The sequence below is a fragment of the Seriola lalandi genome, unplaced genomic scaffold (genome assembly GCF_002814215.2).
Source record: "Seriola lalandi dorsalis isolate HSWRI2012SDOR001 ecotype SW California unplaced genomic scaffold, Sedor1 jcf7180002054939, whole genome shotgun sequence".
Classification (NCBI taxonomy): Eukaryota; Metazoa; Chordata; class Actinopteri; order Carangiformes; family Carangidae; genus Seriola; species Seriola lalandi.
In genome coordinates, this window is record NW_019525659.1 from 1,867,219 (window position 1) to 1,892,738 (window position 25,520).

The window sequence follows — 25,520 nt, forward strand, 5'->3', positions numbered from 1 at the left end:
ACATGCACGGTTCTTTATGTTATTTTTAAATCATAGAACAGACAGACACAAAAATGTTGTTTATCAGTCCAATAAGCACCAATGATTCAACTGAACACTAACAACAGCAGATCCCCCCACCATGTCCCCTCATTCACTGAGCTCATGTATAAAGTGTCAGAGATGTTTCAGATCCTGAGGAACTAAAGCACCACAAACAAATAGCTGTATTAAACTGTGTGAGTATTTAACTGTCTCTTTATTGCTCTGATTGTTTGCACTCAAAGATGTTGTGAATGTGACTTCTCCTTTCTCTCCTCCTTTGTTCTTCAGAGACCTTCCTCAGTATGGACACAAGCAGTGGCAATCCTACTTTGGACGGACTTTTGATGTCTACACTAAACTGTGGAAGTTTCAGCAGCAGCACAGGTTATTTCCATCTCTTATCCCACACTATGCCATTACTGGAGTTTGGTCGATTTCTGGTTTTGCCGTTTAAATCCAGTTTTGTGTTTTATGTGAACCAGCTGAACCAACGTGTCATTACGATCAGCAACCTGTTACGTTTCTCAGCTCATTAACACAGAGACATATGTATTTATAGTAGGTAATCACTGCCACAGAGTTGTGTATCTGATGTTTTGTCTCACTCAGGCTGATTTCTATCATTGTTTAGTGCTCAGTATTGTATTGTGTGTGTTTACTGACAGGCAGGTTCTGGACAGTCGGTATGGATTGAAGAGATGGCAGATTGGGGAAGTTGCATCCAAAATTGGACAGCTTTACTACCACTACTAGTAAGTCAAACTATGTCTTAACTACACTAAAAAATGGAACTAAAACAACAACAGCCACTTGACTTCTAGACAGATGAGTTAGAAGTGTTGGAAACTATAGAAAGATCGCCTGTATCTACTAATGATTGTTTTTTCATCAAACCAGAAGACAACGTTAGGGTCTGCCATGAGCCTCTATATGGATAAGTTCTGCCTGTTGACATTTTACTGCTTGTGTAGGAGCAATAAAACAGCAGCCATATGGATGAAAATGAAGGTTAGGACAGATTAATGGTTATCTTAAAGTTAGGAGAGTTTATTTAAGATTTCATCACAGGGCTTAGGGGCCAGAATTACTGCACAGCTAATTGATTATACTTGTTCCCATTTTGAGTTTTGAGTTTCAGATACATCTAATGTATGTGATCGTAGAATGATATTTGTTAAATGCAGCAACACAGGGTGTAGAAAAATTTCCTAGAGGGGACAATAAAGTATATTGTATATCGTATCATAACATCATATTGTAATGCATAGTAACATATCGTATCGTAACATCACATATCATATTATAATGCATAGTAACATATTGTCACAAATCATAACATATTGTATTGTAACATATTGTATTGTATCATAACATGTTATAACGTATTGTATTGTAACATATCGTATTGTATCGCATGTATTTGTCTCTATCTCATACACATGCATGCAGACAATTGATTCCTGTGTGCAGCATTCTACTGTAGCTAATAATGAAAATTTGAGTGAATGTGGAAAAATTATTTGGGCACAGTCTGAGGCTAGCAAAATGTTATTGGTAGCAAACAGCAATGTATGAAACGTTATGGTAGCAGCTTCATTTTGAGCTGTCACTGACCGTCACTATTACCAGTTAAAATTAAAAATGGCGGCTGTGGCAGTTGATACTAATTAACGTTGAGTGACTTGATGGCACCTCAAAAGCAAACTTGTCTGTTGTCAGGTTTGTGTTGTGCGCTCTCTGTAGCCGCTGTCTGCTCTGTGCTAGGTCAGACATGTTTTGTAAGGGAAGAACCTCCACTCTCTCAACACCACTGCATGATCCGAGGGTTCCAACACCTCTAACAGAGAGAGGAGTCTTCTCTGCATTCTCCCAGTAAAACTTTCATTCATATCACATCAATAGTTAAAGTTTTTAGACTCAACCATTATAACCAGGACCTTCAGTATTTGGATCAAGAAACTTTGAAACTAGAGAAACTAGAATTAAGCAGGCTACAGCTATTTCACTTATTTCAATGTGTCAGGTTTGTGAATTAATACTGTATGTAACCAATTTATAGATTTTCTGAAACGAATCAAATTATTTCAAATTTTCTTTATTTGAAAATGTTCTCAGCTCCAGAGACAATAACACATTTTCTCTTTCACAGCCTTCGTACCTCAGAAACAAGTTACCTGAATGAGGCCTTTTCATTCTACTCAGCCATCCGCCAGCGATCCTACTATTTTCAGGTCAACAAAGAGGACAGGTGAGTTCCTCTAACTTTTTTTTTTTTCTTAAATATTTGTGAGCTGCAGTTTGTGGGATTGATGCATGTTAATAGTTTTTGGATGATGGGGCTGTATAACACAGAGGAATAAGATATATCACACTTTGGATATGCACACAATACTTGTTAGTAGGATACATTCACTAGTGGTTTGCGTCTCAACATGAAAAATATAGAATATAAGACTTATTATTTTAAATTTCACAACCACAGACAGAGTGAACCATAAGGTGTAATCAGTAGCCTCAATGTACATGGCTTGAAATGTGCCCGTTCTTTAGTGTGGATTTGTTCTTACTATCTTCTCTTGTCTTTTATCAGGCCAGAATTAGTAGTGAAGAAGCTTCGGTATTATGCTCGCTACATAGTCGTCTGTTTACTGCTCAACAAGATGGACCTAGTCAAAGTTTTGGTGAAGGTATAGAAGCAATATTTTCTGACTACAGCATGAACAACCCTTCATAGCATTCATTTCAGTGTCTCACTGAGGTATATGGACACACTTGTACACTAAACTAATCTGATAGACCACCACCACACCCCATGTAAAAGTAGGAGGAATTTAATTAGACCATGGGAAAGATTTGCCTGCACCTCAGCAGAGTCTTCAAACACTTTACTCACAGTCTCATGGAGACCTGGTGGAGGATGCGCCCTCTCTGCGGCAGCCTAGTACTTTTAGTATTCAGGGGTCAAGCCCACAGGGCAGGCTGCCCTGTGTGACTGAAGAAAGTAGGTCCTTGCATGGTGGGAGGGGTCATGAGCAGCCGCAGACAAGCTGCTTCCTCTCTGCCATTCATTGAAGAGCGATTTACATGTAGGTTCAGACGATTCCACCAAACCTTGGGGACTGGAGGTGACGGAGATGCAGACATTGTTAGGGTGTAATGGTGACAGGCCTCATGGTTTAGTATGTACCTTGGTTTTGTGGGAAAAACAAAAGACAAAAAATATGGCACTTTTCCAACAAATACTAAGATGCAGAACTATTCATTGAAAGATGGACAAATGGAAAAATGAATTAATTAATGTTTAATTCTGTTTTGATGACCTGATCTGATTCATTTTCTTCTACCGGCCAAATGTTCGTTCAGCAGCTTGACCAGTTTTACTGCCGTTAATAAGCAGCATTTTACCTTCAGTAAGATTCTGTCTTTGTCAATAATGTTATCAGCTCTCACCAAGCTCCATATTTTCCTCTTCTTCTGTGTTTTATTTGAAGTGTTGTTCCATAAGAAAATATATTTGTGGTTTAAAGAACCAAAAACCATCTCAATGTAGTTTTACATCTCTGTCAGCTTCTCTCTCCTGATTGGCTGACTCTTTTCTGAGTGACATATGGCCAGGCCAACAACCGGTACCAGATTATAGCCTACTACTGTAGCTTGATAAAACTGACTGGTAACTGTAAATGGTGATGGTCAGTCAGCGCTGAGATGCCGCTGAGGTGCAGAAGGGGATGTTGGGGTTGGACCTGAAGGGCACTTTGGCTAAAGTCTGCACTGTGGTTTAAGTCTTCCATGGAAAGGTTGACCACTAATCAGAAAGTCTGTGGTTTGATCCCCAGCTCCTCCAGGCCTAGGGGCAACTCACTGAAAAAACTACAATGAAGCTGGTGGCGTTGGCTCACTGAACATCTGATGTGGAGTGAAACTTTAATCACAGGTCCCAGAAGCTGTTCCAACTATTTCATTTGTCACTATTAAAGACGCTTAGGTCGAAAGCTATTTTTTAAATTTTTTGGATGATTTTTTTCCATACATAAAGTAATACATAAAGCTAATGAATACAATTACATACCAACTTAAAATGTAATGAACTAAAGTAAATCAAGCTGACATTCCTTCCACTTACTTCATTTATGCTTCCACCATCTCTCTCTTCACTCTCAGGGTATTAAATACAGGAATCTAATGAAACACAATAGAAATAGACTTTTAATCAAAGGCCATGCAACAATAAAAGGCTAACCAAATAACTGATATAATATTAACCAAGTAAAATAACCTAAGGTTTGAAAAGTCCATTCTTTAACTCACAGTGGTTCTCTGTTCTCTTTGTTCTCAGTGGTTTGGAGGGAAAGGGCTTGGCAGACAGAAGGGTGGGGTTATATAACTTCCTGGGTGTGGTTAGTAGGATGACAGGTGATTTTAGGTGAGGCGGGGTATTACTGACTGGTGATTTAACATTTACTGAACCCCAACCCCCACATTGTTGACGTATCATTGGTGTGAGTGAGTGTGTTAGAGAAGTTGTTTGAATATGTGTGTGAATGGGTGAATGTAAGACTATAAACGCACTATATAAATCCAGTCCTTTGGTAGTTCATGTAGCTGCAAAGCGTCATCGACAGGGTTCTCTGAGACAAATATGCCCTTGGAACAACTTGAAAATAAAGATCCTGGCCCAGGTAGAAGACCTGAGCATCTTCTAGAAGCTCCTCCCCCACTGTCCGCACCTCCTCCTCATGAACCGCCATGAGTCCTGCATGGGTCCAGTTTTGCTAATCTGCACCCGCCCCACACCCATAAAGTTTGGTACCAGAACCGACCTGTTACTGACCATTAACTCTAAATGAGCCCAGACCTGATCTGAGCCTGTGACCTGTACCTGTAACATTATTTAGAATTACACATTCATTCACTCTACGACTCATCCAGGTTTAATTGCAGGTAATCTGCTGTTTTTTGAAATGTTCAGCTGTGCGACACACTCGCTCAGTCAACTCCTACACACACACACACACACATACAATAGAAAACTGATTTTGTGGTAATCATGTGTCCATGTATCTAAAGTGACTCCCCACTGCTTTCAGATCTGATGCATTCACTCATTTACTTTAGGAATGATGGTGATATAGTGGCGGCAGGTTTGTCACAGACATTCACAATTAAAAAATCACGTTGGTTAATTAGGCTTAAAAACTGTGCCTTTTTATTTAAATTTTTTTTTGTACACATGTTTATTTAACCCACTGCTCCCCTACAATGGAGTTCATTCTTACCTGGATCTAAATTATTAAAAACCCAACACATATGATCACCTGCAGGTACCTGATCTGGTGACGACTGAAGTAGATTCAACAAATGATTGTGAGAGTTGGTGGGGTTGTGGTGTCCCTGAGTGAGACACTGAAACTAATGCTCTGCATTTACAAACAAAACCTAAACTCTGAACACAGCTTCCACTCTTCATTCAGAATACTGGGGGCAGATATCCGCCCTCATTATATTTATTTATATATTTCTAAATCTAGTAAAAGCCAAACTTTTGCAGTAGTGACTGTATTTGTAAATATACCTCACCACATCTCCTTCCCCCTGTCTGCAGGAGTTATCTGAGGAAATCGAAGATTACACACAGAGATTCAACACAGAGGATCAGCTGGAGTGGAACCTGGTCCTACAGGAAGTGGCGGCCTTTGTGGAGGTAAGCAGCCACACGTAACAGTGTTCAGCGCTGATACAAATGTTTGGACCGACTCTGGCTCACTGGTTTTACTCTCCTTTGTTTGTGTGACACAGGCAGATCCAGTGGTCGTCCTGAATGACAACAACTCTGTGGTCGTCATCAGCAACCGGCTGCAGGAAGGAAGCGTTCCTCCACTGGAACAAGGCATGGTGGTTGGGCAGCTCGTCCTTGCAGATGCACTAATCATCGGCAACTGTAACAACCAGGTTTTAACCCACTAATTCTAATTCACAGTTCCTAATGACTCATACACATTAGTCTCACCGTTATCCGCCTCCATTATCTTTCTGCTATTTGTTTGTATTTCTTGAAACCAATCAGTGGTCTTGGGCGGTGCTGAGCCCAGGACGCAGCGACGGTGCCCTGGCCAAAATACAGCCAGGAAGGAACATTTGTACGTAGGGAGACAATCCCTGTCATTAAAATGACTGATTCCCCACAAAAGAAGATGCCACAAAAAACAGTGAAAGACGTATGTTGACTATATGATACGAGTTTAACTGGTAAAAAAAAAAAAGACCAACATAATTTGATCATCGGTGCCATAGAGGTGAAACCTGCTTGTACTTAAGCTGCAGGAGCTCACTGGAATCATTAAAAGCACAGAGTTGCTAGCGGTATGTTATTAAACTGATATCACAGAAGCTTGTATGAAGAAGAGCAGATCGGTACATCGTCACTGCCCATGTTGCTGCCAGAGTAAAGAGTTGTGGCAAATCAACTCCGACTGACGACGTCTGTGTCAGAAAACAGATCAACATCAGGCTCAGAGTCCTGTGAGACGGAGTCGAGGCTTTTCTGAGCTGCATTCACAAGGTTTTCATCCTGCAGCTGTAGTGAAATCAGATATATTAGCTAAATATAAGACATGCCATTGATAATTAAACAAAGGTTTATGAATAGCTAATCTATACAGGAGTTTCTTCAATGACAACTTGCCCATATAGCTACATTTACCACCAAAACTAAGCCTGATGCTTTTCGGAGACGTATTCATGTGGCTGTCTAGATTTACGATCGTTAGGCCAGGAACACACTGGAATGCGTGGCGGCTGCGGAAGCAGCAGAAACAGACGGAGAAAAGACCTGTTGAGGTCATATTGACATCATATCAGCAACATCACATAAAACTGACTCCTTCCAATCTAGTTATCTATGTCTTGGCTGAATCTGAATGTGGCACAGACATGAAAAATATAAATTTCTAACCATTGTAGCAGCTGCATGTGGAGACAGAGACATTTTAGTGACGATTGCTGTCAAATGCAAATCAGAAATTAATTAATAATGAAAAGAAATCCAACATTCCAGTAACCTGCAAACTCTGTGTAGAGAGAGAGAGAGCTGCAGCAGCAGCGACACGGCAGAGACGCAGCCGGTCTGAACACACACATCTGCTTCTCTGCAGCAGGTCAGTGACGTCGGCCATCGCGCGTTAGGGTTTGGCCAACCTCTAACAAGTGACTGGGAAAGTGGACTCAGACTTGTGGACCCCGCTGTACATGTAGAGATTTGAGAAGCAGCTAAACCTAGTCCTCATAAATGAGTGGCAGCTCGGAGGTTGTCTTCATTTCCCATTAGCGATGGATATTTGGAAAAACATACAGATAGCAGAAGGGGAGGAGACTGCAGTGTGAAATATGCAGCCAGTGGCAAGTCTATACCCACAGTCTACACCTGGTGACTCAGACTACAAACATATCAACACAGCTGTTGACCAGCCTGACTGAGGAATACTTGTGACGTTAGCTTACACGAACAGTGTAAAAAGCTGTGTTACCCACTGGGCGTGTAACAATCCTGAAACCGAGATCGAAACCGTGAAACTATCATCCGCAATCTCGTGTCACGAGATTCATACTGGAAGACAGAACCATGAACCAGGTTCTGCTCCACAAACCGTGGAGCCTCGTGTAGAGTCGGTGGGCCTGAAACAACCTGATGACCCCCTCAGATGAACACACTTGTTCTGAAGTTGCTCCACAAGGGATTGGAAGTGATTTAACAGAAGTTTTCACATTCACTAATTTTTTGGGATTTAAAGTTTTCTAATATTTCAACATCAACTGAAATGAAAATAATAAAAATCTAAATTAATATTCTGTTCACCACATTATAATACATCATGGCTGACAGTTCACTTGATTGATTGATTGATTGATTATTTGATTATTTGATTATTTGATTATTTTGGTTTGACAACTTGTACAGTCCTGTAGGTTCTAGAAAAGTTCTCATACTCCAACACCCGTCCCAAGGGTCATATGCTTCTCGTTGTCCAGGGCAACATCCTCATCACACCTGACAGAGTAACTTCACCCGTGTTTGAATGTATTCCGTCATCCGGCTTCATGACTGTCACAGCCAATGGGCAGCTTCCCATTGAAGGTGCTCTGTGTGTTTGTGTTTACCTTCAGTGTCGCTCACCAAAACACACTGTGTGTCCTGAGACCTGACAGATGTGTTGAATGAATGAATGAATGAATTTCTTTATGAAACATTTGTTAAGTCATTTCTCTTTCTTTGAGAATTTTGAAACCTGCATTGTTTACATCAACACTAGCAGTCTTCTTCTTCTCTGCCTTTTTTGCTGCTTGTCTGACTTTCAGTCTGTAGATCAGAGGACGAGTGTGAAACCATTAGCATGACTGTGTGCTGTGTCTCCTGCATGTATGTGCATGTGCTGCACATCCTCATGAGCATGCATGAGATGGAACTAAACTAGGACCCACCTGTCAAAACAGAGGACCTCAAAGTTCTGAACTGTTCAGTTCTAACCTCTTATCAAATGATTCCCTTTTATTTCAGTCACGGTTCGGTTCCACGATGACCTGTTGTTGGCAGCTGTACTCATATTTTCTCTTCCTCTAATACGATGACTGACACTGATTTGTGACTTGAAGCTCCACTCTGAAATTCTTCTTCTTGGGTGACGTCTGAGGCTTGACCACAGATGGAGCTGAACAGGAAGCCTTGTGTAGAAGTTTGTGGCCATTGATTTAGAGATTTATGACAAAGTTAGAAAGGTTTATGATAAGAATACCAAAGTGGACCTGGTTCAGGAGGTGCTACTAAAACATCTGGAGTGAACTATGCAGCTGACCTTTGTATCATCAGTAAAACCACTATTCTCTCCAGGGTCATTCATGTCTGTTGTTTTCCTCTCGTCTCAGGTGAAGTTCAGTGAGTTGACCATCGACATGTTCCGCATGCTACAAGCTCTGGAGCGGGAACCTGTGAACCTGGCCACACAGACTTCCAAACAAGGAACGCTGGTGAGTGTGACGTCCATCAGGTCAGACTGTGGTCAACCTGTGGTTTCAGGTGACTTCAGGTTTTGACACCATTCCTCCAGCAACCCTTCTTTTCTTTTTCTTTTTTTTACTCGGTCAAATAGACGGTCTCATATGACTCCCATACTCACTTCCCTTCATTGGCTCCCTGTTACATACAGAATCCAGTTCAAAATTCTCACTCTCACATACACACTGCACCATCAAGCCCCTGCATGTTTAACTGATCTACCCCCTTTTTTTTCCTTTTGATTCACAGGTGTGTAAGTACGCATATAAACACAGTGATATATGTGTAAATGTATTATCATTTTGTGAACCAGTCTCATTTGGTAAATGTCAAATTTAAAAAAATGTGACTTATTTGTAGAAAGAAAGAAGAAAGACGTTCCTCTTGAAATAGGCAGAGATTAAACAACCTACTTTCATGAGTTCTTAGGGACAGTGCTTTGGGAAAAAAGACCAAGAATACATATCTCTGGGAGTACAGGGATCTTTTTGTGGATTATGTGTAAATTATTTATTTCCAGAAATCCTGTTTGTATTTGCACCTCCACGTGCAGTGGAATGGTGTACCTTTCTCTGCTCTACATTTTTTACAATTGTCCGGAATATTAGGATTGGAATATCCAAACGAATCAAAGTACAATGTAAATGAAAATTAAAAAGAAATCACATGATAAAAAGTTCTTTATAAAAAAATGTGAAGAAGCGAAGAAGAAAAAACTGAACTGACTCAGAGAGTCTGATCTCCTCTGGCAGGTTGTTCCACAGTTCAGGGCCCTGACAGCGAAGGCCCCGTCTCCTTTGATTTTTAACCTAGACCTTTGACCCACCAGCAGTGAACTACCAGAGGATCTCACACTGTGTCCTGGATCATAAGGGGATAAAAGCTGGGGGGGTCAGCCCAAACCTGACCTTAAAAGTCATGAAAAGAATTTTAAAATCAATCCTAAAATAAACAGGCAGCCAGTGTAGAGATGCTGAGTCCAGGGTGAAGTGAACACATCGTTTGGACTGGGTTAAGAGCCGAGCTGCAGCATCTGGACTCAGTGTATAAAGAGAGAAGCGTCCAGCTTCTTCCTTCCTGTTATTTTTTTGCTCAAATGAAATAAGGATGTATTTGCATCTAAAATTCAGTGCAGTGTAACAGCAGCTCTGTCACTGAAGCTGCAACTGAGAGCTGTGTGAGACGCAGCTCTCAGTTCCAGTGGGTCGTCCACTACAAGGAAGGTGGACATGGTTCGATTCCCGGCTCCTCCTGTCCACATTTTGGGCAAGATACAAGATAAACACCCCATCACCTAATAGAAGACTGGTCACAGTTACCATCATCGTCATATGTAGTAAGTAAACTTGGACTGAGATATGAAGAGTAATGATGTCAAATATTTCTCTACAGGAGCCCAGTGAGAAACCAGCCAAACGAGAAAACCCTCACAAGTATTTGCTGTACAAGCCGACGTTCAGCCAGCTGTTTACTTTCTTGTCTGCCTCTTTTAAGGTCAGTGGTCACTTTAATCTTAAACTAATGTTTATCATTAGACGTGAGGTTGTTGAGATGTGTCAGATTTACAGGATCTGTCATCCTCGGTGTGTGACACTGTTGATATTTAGATTCTCAGCTTTGTGCTGCTGTTTATTTGTTGTTTTCAGATTGAGGTTCTCTGACCGGGACATTTAAGTGTTATCAGGGTCTGTGTTTATCAGCATCTCAGTCGCTCCTCGCAGCAGCTTGAACTCTAACTCGTCCCGATTCATTCAGCAAAGCAGAAATTATGACTGTGTGTTGGAGTTTTTCTTACAGTCACTGTTTAGTTTATTAGTCAGTAAAATAAAAAATACCAGGTATAGCAACATTTTTTATGTGTAGACTTTATCGCAGCTTGTTTTTAAATAACAGTGAGGGCAGGGAAATGAATGAAGAGCTGCAGGAGTGATCAGACTTTGTCACTGATGAAACTAGGGATTTTAACGGTTGAAGTGATGGCTACGATATGTTATACATTCCAACGCATTGCCTAGTAATGAAAATCCAAGACCGCTAAGCAACATTCAACTCTAACAATGGCTACTTCACTACTTCAGGAAACCGAGGTGGCTCTGAATGTTGCTACAATATGTCTCTTAAAATGACTGAGAGCTGAGACCATGAGAGCTCTGGTTATTTGCTTCAGAGACAATTTGATAACAATGAGCAGTTCGTTTAAATCTGCTGTTACTTCAGCATCACAGACAGCGTCATGGTTTCATCAACACGCAGCACAGTGAGGTGGTGGGCTGGAGAGAGAGGATGGGGGTTAACAACAATTTTTGTTAACAAAAGGGTTAGCATCCCCACACACACACACACACACACACACCACACACACACACACACACACACACACACACACAAACGCCTACTGGAACATGAGCCTGGCTCGCCTCTTACAGTGGTCGCTTCTCAGCATCCTGAGCGCTGCTGGCAGCAGCTGACATGTCTATGAATAAACTGGAAGAATCAGTCAAATTAACAGCTATATTCAACAAATATACTCATAAGCCCTAAAACTACTAACAGTATAATTGAATATAAACAAAATGACAGTGTCAAACACGATGGAAAAAAGGAATAATTACCCACCAACTCTTTAACGTATCACAGGGTAAACTGGTCTTTCTCCTGTAGTAGACAGCAGGGCTGCAACAGTAGGAAGTGTCGACATACAATGATCTTTTTCTGTTTAAAGTACATGTTTCTAACACAAGTCTCCTTAATGTTCTATATAATCTTTTTTTTTTTTCCGTTTCCAGGAATTACCTGCCAACAGCGTTCTGCTGGTTTACCTGTCAGCGACTGGAGTCTTTCCCACTGGTCATTCAGACTATGAAGGTAAAATTTCTTTCTTTGAAAATGTCTTTGCTGACATCATGTGTGATCTTCATGAGATTTTGAGGACAAGAGTTTCTTCCAAACTGTTTTTGAATTTTTCCTGTTTCATTTAAGAAAACAAAGGATGTCTCCCCTTTTAGTGCAGATTTATGAAGCTTTATACTTGCCCCATTTTGTTTTAGATATGTAGTTAGTACAATTAGTAACTGTGATGCACCAAATCAGAGATCCTAGAATATGTAATACACACATTTGTACATCCAAAAGAAGGCCAAAATAGACTGAAAAACATTTGTAAGTCAGTCTCATGTCATGACAACAGTCTGTATAACAAACCTCTTCATTAAAGTAGACATGAGACGCTGTTATTCCAGCTAAAGGTCTAAAACGGAGTTGACTGTGTTTCCTTCTTGATAAAACATTAAATTTCTTCCGAAAAGTTTGACACCTGCTCTGTTTTTATTCCTGTTTCATTTACCGTCAGTTTTCTTCTTCACTGTCTGTGCTGGTTGATCGCAGCGTTTCCCACCATCTGTAGATCAGTGGAATAAAGTGAAAGCATCAGGTGTCACATCACCTGTGAGCACAAGAACAAATTAAAGGGAAAGCCACATTTAAAAGCATTTATCCATCGAGCTGCCTCTAAGGCTCCTGGGATATTCAGAATATCATACAATCACCTCTGTGTCTGGTAGTTAGATAAAGCTTTTGTCTTTGAACGTCTCCTGCAGGACCGTATGATTTTGGAGGAGTTCTAACCAACACAAATCGAGATGTGGTGAATGGAGAGACGGTGCAGAAGAGGAATCAAGCCCAGAAAGAAATGCACTGGTGAGAAACCACCTCTGCACTGTTCATTATTTCTGTCTGCCTCATGAATTCATCATGATGTCATCAAATGCTCCTTTTAGGAAAAGTTCAAGTTGAGATTTTTCAGTACTTAAAATAAAGCAAAGGAAGTTTTCACAGGTTGTTGAAGCTTTGACAGTGAACACAACAGCTTCTCCCACATCCTGTGTTTAGTTACTAAAACAAGTGTTTTAGTTGATCTTGTTGTGACTAATGACAAATAACATCTATTTGAGTCAGTGTGACGCCTGAGTGCTGCCCACGCTCTGATGATAACAAGCTCTCACCACAACCAGCGACCTGCACAGCAGCTGACTAAAGATAGAAATGTAGGTTCCTGATATTTACTGCTTTGTAATGTTGCAGCCTTCATCCAGGAGACTTATTCCCCTTCACCCGGAAGCCGCTCTTTGTCATCGTGGATTCTTCAAATAGCACAGCCTACAAGGTACGAAGCAGGTCAAGTTGCCTAACAAACATCTACAGTCAAGGCCGTAAGTATGTGGACAGTTCTTCATCAGGCTCTGAGCTTCAGCACTCTCAGGCTGAAATAAAATAATGGAGACGACATTAAAGTGGCAGGTCCAAAGCTTGGGGGTTAAACAGTAACTGGACAGGAACACATGAAATCAATCATTAGCAGACTCTTTGCTCTCTCAGACCCTCACTGCAGATGTTGTGGGGTCTCTGCCTTCAGTCTGGTCTTCAGCAGACTAAAGGCAGACATAGGTTGATTTTTGTTTCATCCGTCCATCGTTTTTTTTTTTCTTTTTATATATTTTGTTAATGTTGTTGAGATGAAAAGAAATACAAAAACTTTGGTATTTCAGCTGCTCTGTGGTGCTGTCCACAACCATCCAGGACATCATATGGTCTGACCCTCTCCTGAGGGTTTGGGAATGGAGCTCAGTAGTTTAATAGTGAATTGCAGGTGTAAATGGTTTGAGTTATTCTGTTTCTAAAAACACACACACCACACAACACAGCTGTGCTTAATGTTTATCACGCTGTGGATATGATGTTTGATTATTCATTTAGTATGAAGTGAAAGTAAACCCACGAAAAGGTTGTCACTTCACTTTCTCACCATCTGTGTCACCAGTTCCCCCGTCTCCAAAACATTTGTCCCATTGACTGTAAATAAAGATGGACGTAGCCTCTATGACGTCACCCTCAGGTTTTGAGGCTCGGAGTGAGCTGCTTCACCGTTGCCATCTTGGTAGTGTCTGACTCCGCCCCTAGCTCCCAGTTAATCCAAAAATGGTCAAAGAGGCGGGGCGTGTGGAGCTGAGACTTCAGTGCATGCTGGTTAGTGGCAAGCATAGACTCACCCACCTGTCACTCAAAGAGGCCACACCCTTAATTCTCCATAACTTTAAGCCTTGATAAAGTGGAAACAGGTGAGTTATATAAACAGGTGTCATGAAGGAGGAAATTAGCTCTAGAGACCAAAACTGTATTTTGTACCAGGCTGTAAACTTGTTTATTTCTGCTGGAAAGTTGGACATTTTAGAGTCGAACCACAGACACAACATTAAATGGTAACAAGGAATAGACCCATATATTAATGCACTACTGTAAAAAAAACTGTCTACTGACTAAGTCTTAAATGACAGGAGGGAGACCTGTCCCAACTTCAACCTGCTCACATTAAAGCTGAAACTTTAATGTCGTCTCCATTATTTTATTTCACATTGAATCTGCTGAAGCTCAGAGCCTGAAGAAGAAAACGTGTAACTGTCTAAATATTGTATCTGATGTGATCACAGTCACCAACCGTATATTCTCATAATTAACATGAGGTTTTTTTTGTCCTAACAGAATTTCACAAATCTTTTTGGCCAGCCTCTGGTGTGTCTACTATCCCCTACAGTGTATCCCAAAAGTGTACAAGGTGTGTGTCACTCAGAACAACACTAAACACACATAAATCTGGTGATGTTCTGTTTTCTGTTCGTCAACTAATTCCAGGAAAAGACCAAAACCAACCATGTATTTGTCTCTGAGACCAGAGTCATGTGACCTAGACCTGAGACGGACTAAATGTGATGATGTTAAACTGGTATTAATCAAATCATAAAAGACTTGTAACACCAGTGACTTCACCTGGACTTTGACCTTGTGATTTGGGACGACTTGATGTCTTCCCTCTGCTCAAACATAAAAATGAATGTTACAGTAATAAACAGTATTTGGATCAATGAGCTTGTGAAAAATAAGGTGTAAATGTCAGAAGGCTGCAGCTGTTATTTTAATGTCAGACACACATTTAATCAACATCCTGTGTCTTCTACTGATCATCTCATTTTACATTGGATTGTGATCAGACTGTTGTGTTTCTGCCGCAGTCCACAAAAAGCTCTGATCTCAATTAAATCTTTGAGTTTTAGACAATTTTAACTTTTGTTACAAATCTGAATATTTTAATGGATTTAATGAAGAATTTAAACTGGATTCAGAGTTTATAAAACTCAAACCTCAGTCACATGACTTCATGATCATCTCCTGATCATCACCTTTGTCTGATGGTTTGTTTGTCAGTGCTGAAAAAAAAGGTGCTGAACTGATTTGCACCAAACTTGGAGGTGGAGGGATGGGACATGGGTGACGAAGGACCCATTAGATTTAGGTGCAGGTGCAGATCCAGGGTTTTTTTTTTGTGACATTGTGACATTTTCCCACACTTTCATTGATTTTGCCTTGGAGGGGTCTGCTCCACTGAGAGCCATTCTAGTTTTGCCTTGCCTGTTGAACATAATAAAATAGAAAAAATAGAAACATTCATTTTCTTTTTTATACTTATTTACTATATACATATATTTTTTTTTATTATTTTTTGGTTTGGTCTCATCATGGGTCTGTAGAATATCACCAGCCATGTGTTAGGTTATTTATCACCTGTCAATCTTTATCTCAGAGATGCTGTTATAATGATTTTCTCTCTGTGGTTTAAAAATGTCCAGTCTTTATATTTTATGATGTCCTCACATTGTGTGTCTCTGACCTGTGCCCTGTCCAGATCAGTCTCAGCGTGGGAGTCTCTTCACTCTCTTCCTCTACAGCCCGCTCCTGGCTTTCTCCTCTGTCTGTGGTTTAAACAGTGTGCGACGAGGTCTGTGGGACAGGGCTCAAGAATTTCTTCGCAAAGTCTACCGTGACATCGGGCAGATGATAACTCGATCAAGAACCATAGGTAACATGTCCGCCACGGATTCCGTCATGTCTGCTAATATGTTATGAAGATTGTACTCGAGGTGATGTTTGTTTTGTCAGAGCAACAATCCAAAATCAATTTACAATGATTTAAAAAAGAGACACGTTTGAGGAAATGTTTGGGATGTTTGCCTGATTTAATGACTTAGCTGATTAATGTATTATCAAATTGTTGCTGATCGGCTGATCGATGAATCGGCCTCTCGGCTCAGCACTAATGTTGTTTTTTACAGATCAAGCCTTTTTGCAATTCTTTGGTGACGAGTTCCTGCGACTGCTGTTGATCCGCTTCGTGTTCTGCTCTGCGGCTCTGAGGCTGCATAAACTGTTCCGGGTAAGTCGCTGCTGCTGTGGTTCAGCTGGGAAAGGAGCCGGGTTTAAATGAATGTCAACAGTGCATCGTATGGTGAGAGGAGCCGCTCCAGAGCTGTGTCTGACATTAGAAGGGCTGCTCTGGGTTGGTCAGGCTGAATTGAGACATAGTGTAAGTCTGTATGTATGTATTGTTATTTTAATACCCCGCCCCACCCCACTCTACCTCTGATTGGCTGCAACCCTGATATTCTTCTTTGCTGAAAAAATAAATATAGCATGTCTGTCTTTGAGTGACATCGCAAACTTAGAAACATATTGGTTAATTCAACATGAAAAGGGGCCGGCCCTTAAAGGCCCACACCTGACATCACTGGTGGAGGTAACTGCTCCACCACCTGTCTGCTCTGTCTCCTGTGAGATCAGTGGTGGAAGAAGTATTCAGATCCTTCACTTAAGTAAAACTGCAGCACAGCAGTAAGTGAAAATAAATGCAAAAATAAAAGTAGTGTCAGCAGTAAAATGTAGTTAAAGTATTAAAGTCAAACTCCTGGTTTGGTTCCTCTGACTGATTTATTATTATTATGTACCACATCATTAGATTCAATAGATTAGATCTGAACATTTATTGACATGAAATCATGAAAAATCACTGTTTGGTGACTGGTTTCATCTTTGACACAGTGTTGTATATTAAAAACTTGTTATTTTATAATCTTCATCTCAAAAGTAACAAGTCACTAAAGTTGTGAAACAAATGTAGTGAAATAGAAAGAATGAAGTTGTATGAAATGGAAATTCTCAAGTGAAGTAATAATAATTGTACAGAGCAGTTAGTTGTTGGGTAAGATGTCTGATCCTGAACCAGCATCTTTGGCCTCATCTGACTCTGAGCTAGGGTTGCCACTTTTCCCGATTTTCCCGGGATTGTTCTCTTTTTTTTTAAGGAACTGTGCCAGAAAATTAATATTATTTCCCGTTTTTTGTGAAATCTTCTCATTTAGAATTTCATAGTTTCAAATGAAACCTGTTTCCTTCTACTGCTTCTCTGTTTAATTCCTGGTAATGTAAAATCTTGTGTCAGTAAATGTATGAAAACAGGTACAACAGTGCCCAATTTACCTTTCTACCTAGCAACTACTGGCCATCCACATCCATGACCTCATGAATTGGGAGACCTGATAGCTGAGGGCTTAGGGTGCTCACCAAGTCAGCACAGCAGCGAGTTCCTGGTTTGACTCCCAGCTGGCTGGATTCATTGCTGCATGACATTCCTCTGCTCCCCGCAGTTTCTGTCAATCTCTGTTGTCCTTGCAAATACAGGCAAAAAAAACAGAAAAAACAACCCCACCGTGAATTCTCTGAACCTACTACATACTGCATACAAAAAGGCCTAAAGATCTGCCTTCATCAGTGAGTGACTCATCCAGTTTCTGTGGCTCAGATCTGACAAAACGGCCAAAAAGGAAACACTTCAAATGTGCTGTAGCACCGAAATGAAAAATTTAGTCAGCCCATGTGAAAAGCCGGTCTGGAGCCCTGCAGGATCCCAGTACTCAGTCTTGTGGTCTTGAACACTTTAGTCACATTCATGGTCCATCAGGCTCGCAGGAAACCGTGTCCCACATCACACAACACACTCTACCCACACTTGTCCTAATACCACTTCAGAGCATCTATTCCCAGCTCAGTGCTTCCCACAATGCATCACTGCTGCACTCCACCAGCTGGTAATGGACCTGTACACTGGTCTGCAGATCATCATCACATCACATCATATCTCACTCCTGAGCTGAAGGAAAGAGACAAGAGAGCAGGTATTTCTCCTAAAGTCTGAGTGTGTCCTACTCTAACTCACATGATTTAGAAGAAGAAGAAGAACGGCCTGAATGATATTAAAAGTTTGGAAGACTCACGTAAAGTACAGATACTTGCAGTGCAGTCCTGATGTAGATGTACATCGTTTCTGTCCTGAACACACTGAAACACAGAGCCGGTGTTTTAACATTCACACACTCTAGAGGCCGTTTAGGAAAAAGCTGTTTCAGTCTTGATGGAGGTCTGGAACCAAGAGAGAAAGATGTGTTTATAGATTTCACCACCTTGGTGTGTCCTTACCCTCAGTGTTCAATTATTAATAGTATTCCTTTAAAGCATGTGTGACTTTGTGTTTGCAGGAGTCCCGGAGCTTCCCGGAGTCGTACCCTGAGCTGCCTAAACAGGACACAGTGGAGAGCAGCCTCCTACAGAAGCACGTCCTGGAGCTGGCCACCATGCTGGATGTGCAGAGCCTTTTTTGGGATGATTCACTGGAAGCCTACTAACATCTTTGCAAAGGGCACAATGGCACATGTGTACATAGAGACTCAGCTGCCAGAGCCCTCAGCTGTCCTTCGGTTTTTGTTTTTTTGTTTTTTACAGGTAATGACATAATTGATTCAGCACATACGAGTTCACGTCCTGCATTTAACTGTTACTTGTGGAAGCAAATGTAGTGCAGCCAGAGAGGTCAAGTGTCAGTGTAAATTCCCTCTTTTGAGTCTCAGCGGCTTCACTCATTGATATAAGATCATATAAGAAGAAAGTCCACATCCAAACTGCAGCCTGTGACTTTATCCCTCATGTCAGACAGTTGTAAAGACGTTAATGTTGGTTGTGTGTTTAGTTTTTTCAATAATATTTTGAATTGTTTATCAGAGTGAAGGTTGTGATGCAGAGCAGGCAGATGAATGAAACCTGCATCAGTAAATATTTACACACTGAGCTGGAATCTGGAAGATTTCACCATAAATGTTAGAGCTGGATCTTTGTTTGTTTGCTGTGTAACAGCTTCTCTTGTAGCAGGCTGAGGTGCATGAGGTTTGTTGTGTTGCACATGTTTAGTTGTAAAGATTTCACTCCTCCTTCGTGTCATTTACCAGCAGTCCGTCGTTCCACGGCTTCGACCTTGTGCCTGTTGAAAGTGGTGTTTGTTTTATTTTCCATATCTGCATGCGAACGGGCAAAAAACAAAAAAAAACAAATCCATGGAGTTATTTTATTCACAAAGAGCGGCCTCCACCTGTGAGGATGGAAATCGGGTTGTAGATTTTAAAATGGAGCCAGTGCATGTGTTGCATGGGCCTGTACATTTACTGTTGAGTTGACAAATGAAGACAATCTAGTGAAGAGATAACAGGAGGAGACGTGTAGTAAGCACACCAACTGAAATGAGCCAGCACGCCTCTGTGAGCTCCATGATGACAGGAGCATCATGTGACCCGCCAGCTGTTAGCTCGATTGGAAAATCATTGGCTAGCTTCCTTATGAACACCAGTAATGTCACTGTCCACCACTGATCCACTGCTTCAGGCTCTCAGGTGCCGCCTCCTGTCAGCTGTCAGCTACTGGACCCGCAAAGAGAGACAGGACGACTGGGAGGAGCGGAGGGAGGATGAACCAGCAGCAACCACCGTGCTAACTTTAGCTGCTGAGAACAGAGACCGTGACCTCTGTGGAGCCTTCTCACTTTTGATCAGTTATAAAGCCCAAATGATAGTTTTTCATCAGCTGATTGTAACTGTGTCTGTTTGGGGTGGAACTGTCCATTAACCTGGACGTTTCCTCCGGTGTCATAATGTCACTGTGTTTTAATGCAGCTGAATTCACCACAGTTGTTGACCTTTAAAACAAGTGATGACAGATGAGGCTGGAAGCAACAAGGCATCTGTTTCTATCCAGATTATTGACAAATGTGTGTTTAAACATTTAAAACATGAAAGAACGTCGGCAGCTTTATGATAACCGGAACACACGCTCCTCCTCTGAGACGTTTCCTGGATGCTGCGTATTCTCAGCAGGACGTCATCCACTGTTTGAGAAAGAAACTGCAGCTGCTTCCTGGTGGCTGCTGCATGAACGCAACAACTCATGAGATTTTAAAATGAAAACCTATTTGTTGGCACTTAAAATGTTCTGTGTTCACTGAGGTGTGACGTGGATCACAGGAAACATCATGTCATCTAAACTGATTCTACCAATGGCCTCAAACCAGGCAGCCACCTGAGGACCACTTCCCATGATTCCCAGGGTGCTACTCTGGCCCCGAGACCTACTGTATATCATCATCCATCCCTCTCTCTCCCAGTCGTTTCTGTCTCCACTTCCAGAGCTGAAAAAAGATCATCCAAACAGTCTGGATGTGAATAAATGAAGGATCAGATTATAAAACACAGTCCAGGTACTTTTTCATTCACGTCATGTTTCTGTCGGACTTTGGTTCTGCAGTAGTAACTCAGCAGAGTTCAGTATAGTTCAGTAGTCTGCTGTCAGACTGGTGCCAGGATTAAATCCCTCATGCCGTCTCACACTACAGTCATTTCTCTCTGTTACTGAAGAAGACGAACACTTGGTGACTGAAGTGTTCATGGGAACAATGGTGGAACAGTGGCTAAATCAACTGTGTGCAAATAACATTTAAACAGTAATGTTATAGTTTTTTACATTTCAGTTTCCAGAATCTAACAAACTACAGATTGTGTAGTTTCTCTCAGATCAGATCAGGTGTGTAGGACGGGCAGTTATAGGCACCACTGTAACCTCCATTTTTGTCCCACAAGCTGAAGAGAGATGTCAGTGTCTGTCCAACATGTCGACCCTCAGACATTTCAGCAAGTATGAAGGAAATATGTTGACTTACTTCAAATGAGATTCCTTCAGATTTGGATACATGGATCGGTATCGAAACGAGGTGTCTCCATATCTATTCACCACATTTCCAAACACCTTCCCCAGACGATATATTTTCTAGATGACACCTGGACCTTTCCCACAATGCCGTTCTTAGGCCAAAATGTTAGTTATTAAAACAGCTGGACATCAAACCGATTCAGAGGCGGATTCATCCACATTTGGTGCGGTAGTGTGTTTGTGGCAGCAGGACGGTGTGTTGAAGGTGATGAAGGAACATGTGACCCAGTGCAACAGTGACACTCACTGATGTGTTTTTTAATAGTTTTTAGAAACTATGGAGCTCTGAGACTCAGAGGGAGAGGAGATATCAGGGTCTGATACACACACAGTCACCTACGAACTGGACATTTTAGCCTCGCCTCTGATGAGCAGCTAAAAGCTAAACCATCACTATGTACTATCCTTTAGTCCAGCACAGCTGAGGATGCAAGGGTTTTATATGTTTTGAATTTTGCCCCACATCCTGACACACGCAGGAAGCAGGATGGAGGCTGTTATAATAAGTCGGGATCTTTATGAGGTATTGCTGCAGGGGATTTAGTCCTGGCACCAGTGAGGGAGTACAGGTCACTGTAGTGACGCTGACTCTGAAACCAGCTCAGTTAACTGCCCCCGACCCAAATGTAGAGACGAGGCGGCTGGATGAGATTAAGATTTCTGAGCTGATGGAAGAACACCACTGTGGTGTTTATTATATTTATTGACATTGTTAGAGAACGTGTACAGCTGATGTAAAGCAACGTTTCTGCACAGATGTGTGTGCTCTGTATTAAGTAAAGTGTGGGATGACAACATGTGAATGAGGCCGGTTTGTTCTCCGGCCGTTTTTCTAAAGACGTTACATTCCAACTTCCTGAGGACGTGAAGAGCAGCAGAGGAAAACAGCTGTTTTCTCCATTTCACATCTGTTTAGGACAGTGAGCCATTTCTACACTTTCTTCTATTTTCACTGTAAAATCAGCCTCCACGTTTCCGTTGTGTTGACAGTTCTGACGATTAAGATATTGTGGGCTTGTACTTTATGAAGTTTAATATTGTTATGATCATGTTTGTTGTGCTTTAGGGGAAAAAGAGACAAACCCCTGCGTGTTATTGTTCCTCATGCCGGCTGAACTGTAGAAACTCTTCATCTGTCACTGCTTCACTTTCTAACAGCTTCTGCCTGAAACGTGTCAGACATGTCGGCTGATTCTAAACAGTGTTGAAGAGGCAGCAATAACATGTCGGTGAACATGTGTGACAGAATGATCAATCCTGCTGTTTTACAGCCTGTGGTGCTTTCAGTGCAACACCAGTCATGATTTTTTACTTTCCAAAGGAACCAACTTTTTTACATGTTTGGACGCTGATTAGGACAGAAGAAGAAGACGTGAAGAAATTTATTCATTTTAATTGTCAAATATTGCATGTTGGCAAGTTTGTACATTAAGTCTCAAGACCTCATGTTTATATGTTATAACATGTTGTATGGTGTGTTCCCTGATCTCAGTCTCCATGAAAAAAAGCAAATGTTGTGGCCTAATGGCACAAATAAGCATCAGCTACTGGAAAATAACCACCGTTATAAGTCTACCTATAAAAAGAAACCAATAAACGGCATAACTAACTAGCTTCTCTTCAGACCTTTGCTGTATTGATGTCTTCTGTGCTTTACATTTAAAACTCGGCCATGAATTCAACCACTTCATTTATCAGGTAGCATCAGTGGGACCATTAGTGCAAAAAAAAAGGACCAGTTGAATTTGCTTGTATTCTGTCACAAATAGGATTGTTCATTGTATCAGTGTGTGTTTGTTTTTTATTTTATATTTTCGGTTTTATATAAACTACCCAGCAGCACATGGAGCATGAACTGATTCTGTGTGATGCAAATGGAAATGCAGGCTTCACATGATTTGATGGGTGTATCAGAGTCGCCCCTTAAAGGTGCTATTTGTAAGTTTTCAACGTTAGCATTAGCAGCTGTTTACTTACCGGTCTAGAAGAAACGTTGTGAGTTCAGCATCAAACTTCTTTCCTTTACTCACCAACAGCTGTCTCCAGATGTGGGAACAAACACCAATGTTAACTCTTTTATTCTACTGAAGTTAGCATGCTAACCAGCTAGCTCTGGCCCATCTCCTCACTTTCCGATAACGAATTCACTGCAGCCTCCAGTCTGGCCTGAAAACAATGATCCCTGAAGCCACCACCTGCTCCTGACAAGAAACTACATTCAGCAGCAGAGAAAACTTACAGATAGCCCCTTTAAGCCTTTAAGTGATTGGTTCTTTTTATCACAATGATTAATTCTGTGTAAACATAACAACTCATACAAACAAGATATTAATTTGTGCACACATGATCTTTTTGATAGTGTGTTTGAAGTGATCAGATCTTAGAATCTGTGGCTGATCTATACGATCATGCAGAGACTGATTGGACTCATTGATTATAAAGCCTTATGCAGGGTGGACACCAAGAGAAAACCCCTCTTAAACAACATAAGACTTTCCTTTCTCTTCTGCTCTCATTGCCTTTTGTTATAATGATACAGACGGTGACAAACTAAAGGACAAACCATCATTAAGAGTCTGAGTCAGGTGTTGATCCTCCAGAACAGCTTCACCGCTCCAAATCTGTGAACTCTACTGGAGGATGAACCATTCCTCATAAACATATTCCCTCATGTGGTGTTTAGATGAAGATGATGGTGGAGAGCGCTTGTCTTGTTTTCATTTATTTGTTCTTTATTTATTTTGGGGTTTTTTTTCCTGTAAAGTGGCCTTGGGTACCTTGAAAGGCACTATAAAAATCTGAGTTATTATTATCATTATTATTATTATTATTATTATTAACACGCCACTCCAACATCTCCCACAGTTCAACTGGACTGAGATCTGGAGACTGAAGGTCACAGCATATGATTCACATCATCTTCATCCTCATTAGACCATCAGTGACCCCTGTGACCTGTGGATGGAAACACTGTCATCCATTTACTCTGTTTTTCCTTTAATTTGTCACCAACTGTTGTTTGCAAACCACTGGTTGTTCAGAGGTATATGTGACTTGTGTCTTGTAATCTGATTTACTATCAAATTCCCTGTTGGATCCTACATAAACAGATGATGTGAGAAATTTCAAGTTCTTTCCAGGAACAATGAAGATGTTTTTCAGCAGAAAATGTTTCTGCTACTTAAAACATGTTCAGTAAACGACAGATTTTTACCACAGAATCAATGGTTTGTTTTCTAAAGCTACCACTCTGCACTTCTGTCCAACGTTCCTATGGAGAAAGTTCATAGAAAATCCGAAACCAACACTGACATGACGGTCAGAGAAAACAGCCACTGGGCAGATTTGATGGCCGGTCATTGTGGCAGGATCCAAATCAGTGCTCACCCTGTATAACCACTGTTAGAATCCACCAGAGCACATAAAATAAACTTGTTTTTAAGCACAAAGGCCACTGCTCCATATAAGGGAACCACATCCATGGAGAGGCACGTCCATCACATCACAGATAACTGCCAACTGATCGACCCTGTTTTCTCACCCAGATACACAAGGGTCATTTCTATCTTTTTATACCTGTAAAAATGTCTAAAGGTTGGGTGCAGCCCTCCTTTATAGCAACATGTGTGACTTGCTTGTTGTGAATTTTAGTTTGAGTCAATCTGTCAAATGTATTTTCAGTATTTAAGTTTAAAAAAAGAAATGCACAGATGATTATCTCTGTAAGCAGCATGTTTGTTTAGAATAGAAAGTGCCAAAGACTGTTGTACTGTCACTTTCCCATCTTAACAATGATTGAGATCAATTATTGTATCAGATGTTTTTTTTCTGTGTGTTGCCAGATGGAGCCAATAAAGAAAAAGAAAGTTCGGCTTCATAAAAGGACCAATACGTGTTTTTATTGAGGGACTGGGAGGGACTGAAAGACAAGTTTAAAAACACAAAGATTGATAGTGTACTTTCATCATCAACTTTATTTTTGTTTGTATTTGTCTTAGATAATTTGCCAGAACATGAATGTACAGATTTGCCAACTGTATCTGTTTTATTCATCTTTATAGAGAGCCATATTTGTAGTTTTTATGGAATATGGATGATATGGAATCATAGTGCTCACAGCCCTCCAGTGGTTAACCTGAGGAACTACAACTCCATGTTCTATGAGACTGATACAGACACTATTCACTGACACACATGACCTTCACTATTTTTTATTTTATTATTAGTGAAACATTGTTCTGGTATTAGTGCCAATGTTAATATCTAATTAAGTTAATTCATAATATGCATGTACCATGTATACAGCTGAGCCACATAACAAAGCTGCCTCCTTGATTTTTGTCCGAGGCTAAACTTTATAATATCCTGTCTGTTGATGCATGTTGTGCAGAGTTGTAAAAACCTGACATTACAGTGACTGTAAAGAGCAGAACAATATTCAACATGACTTTAACTACTTAGCTTAAAAAGACTGTCAAACACA

General features: G+C 40.9%; 1 protein-coding gene across 1 annotated transcript in view; it reads left to right on the plus strand.

Annotated features, from left to right (window-relative positions):
* Positions 1–24,922, plus strand: part of scai (suppressor of cancer cell invasion) — a 31,880-nt gene extending 6,958 nt beyond the window's left edge. The window contains exons 3-17 of the mRNA XM_023397882.2: positions 313–408; positions 690–776; positions 2,174–2,272; positions 2,615–2,711; positions 5,627–5,725; positions 5,821–5,973; positions 8,941–9,042; positions 10,463–10,564; positions 11,857–11,935; positions 12,667–12,766; positions 13,151–13,232; positions 14,606–14,678; positions 15,804–15,977; positions 16,231–16,331; positions 18,487–24,922. Of these exons, the coding sequence (XP_023253650.1) occupies positions 313–408; positions 690–776; positions 2,174–2,272; positions 2,615–2,711; positions 5,627–5,725; positions 5,821–5,973; positions 8,941–9,042; positions 10,463–10,564; positions 11,857–11,935; positions 12,667–12,766; positions 13,151–13,232; positions 14,606–14,678; positions 15,804–15,977; positions 16,231–16,331; positions 18,487–18,633 (1,591 nt within the window). The 3' untranslated portion in view covers positions 18,634–24,922. The remainder of the gene's footprint in view (positions 1–312; positions 409–689; positions 777–2,173; positions 2,273–2,614; positions 2,712–5,626; positions 5,726–5,820; positions 5,974–8,940; positions 9,043–10,462; positions 10,565–11,856; positions 11,936–12,666; positions 12,767–13,150; positions 13,233–14,605; positions 14,679–15,803; positions 15,978–16,230; positions 16,332–18,486) is intronic.
* The last annotated feature ends 598 nt before the right edge of the window (positions 24,923–25,520 follow it).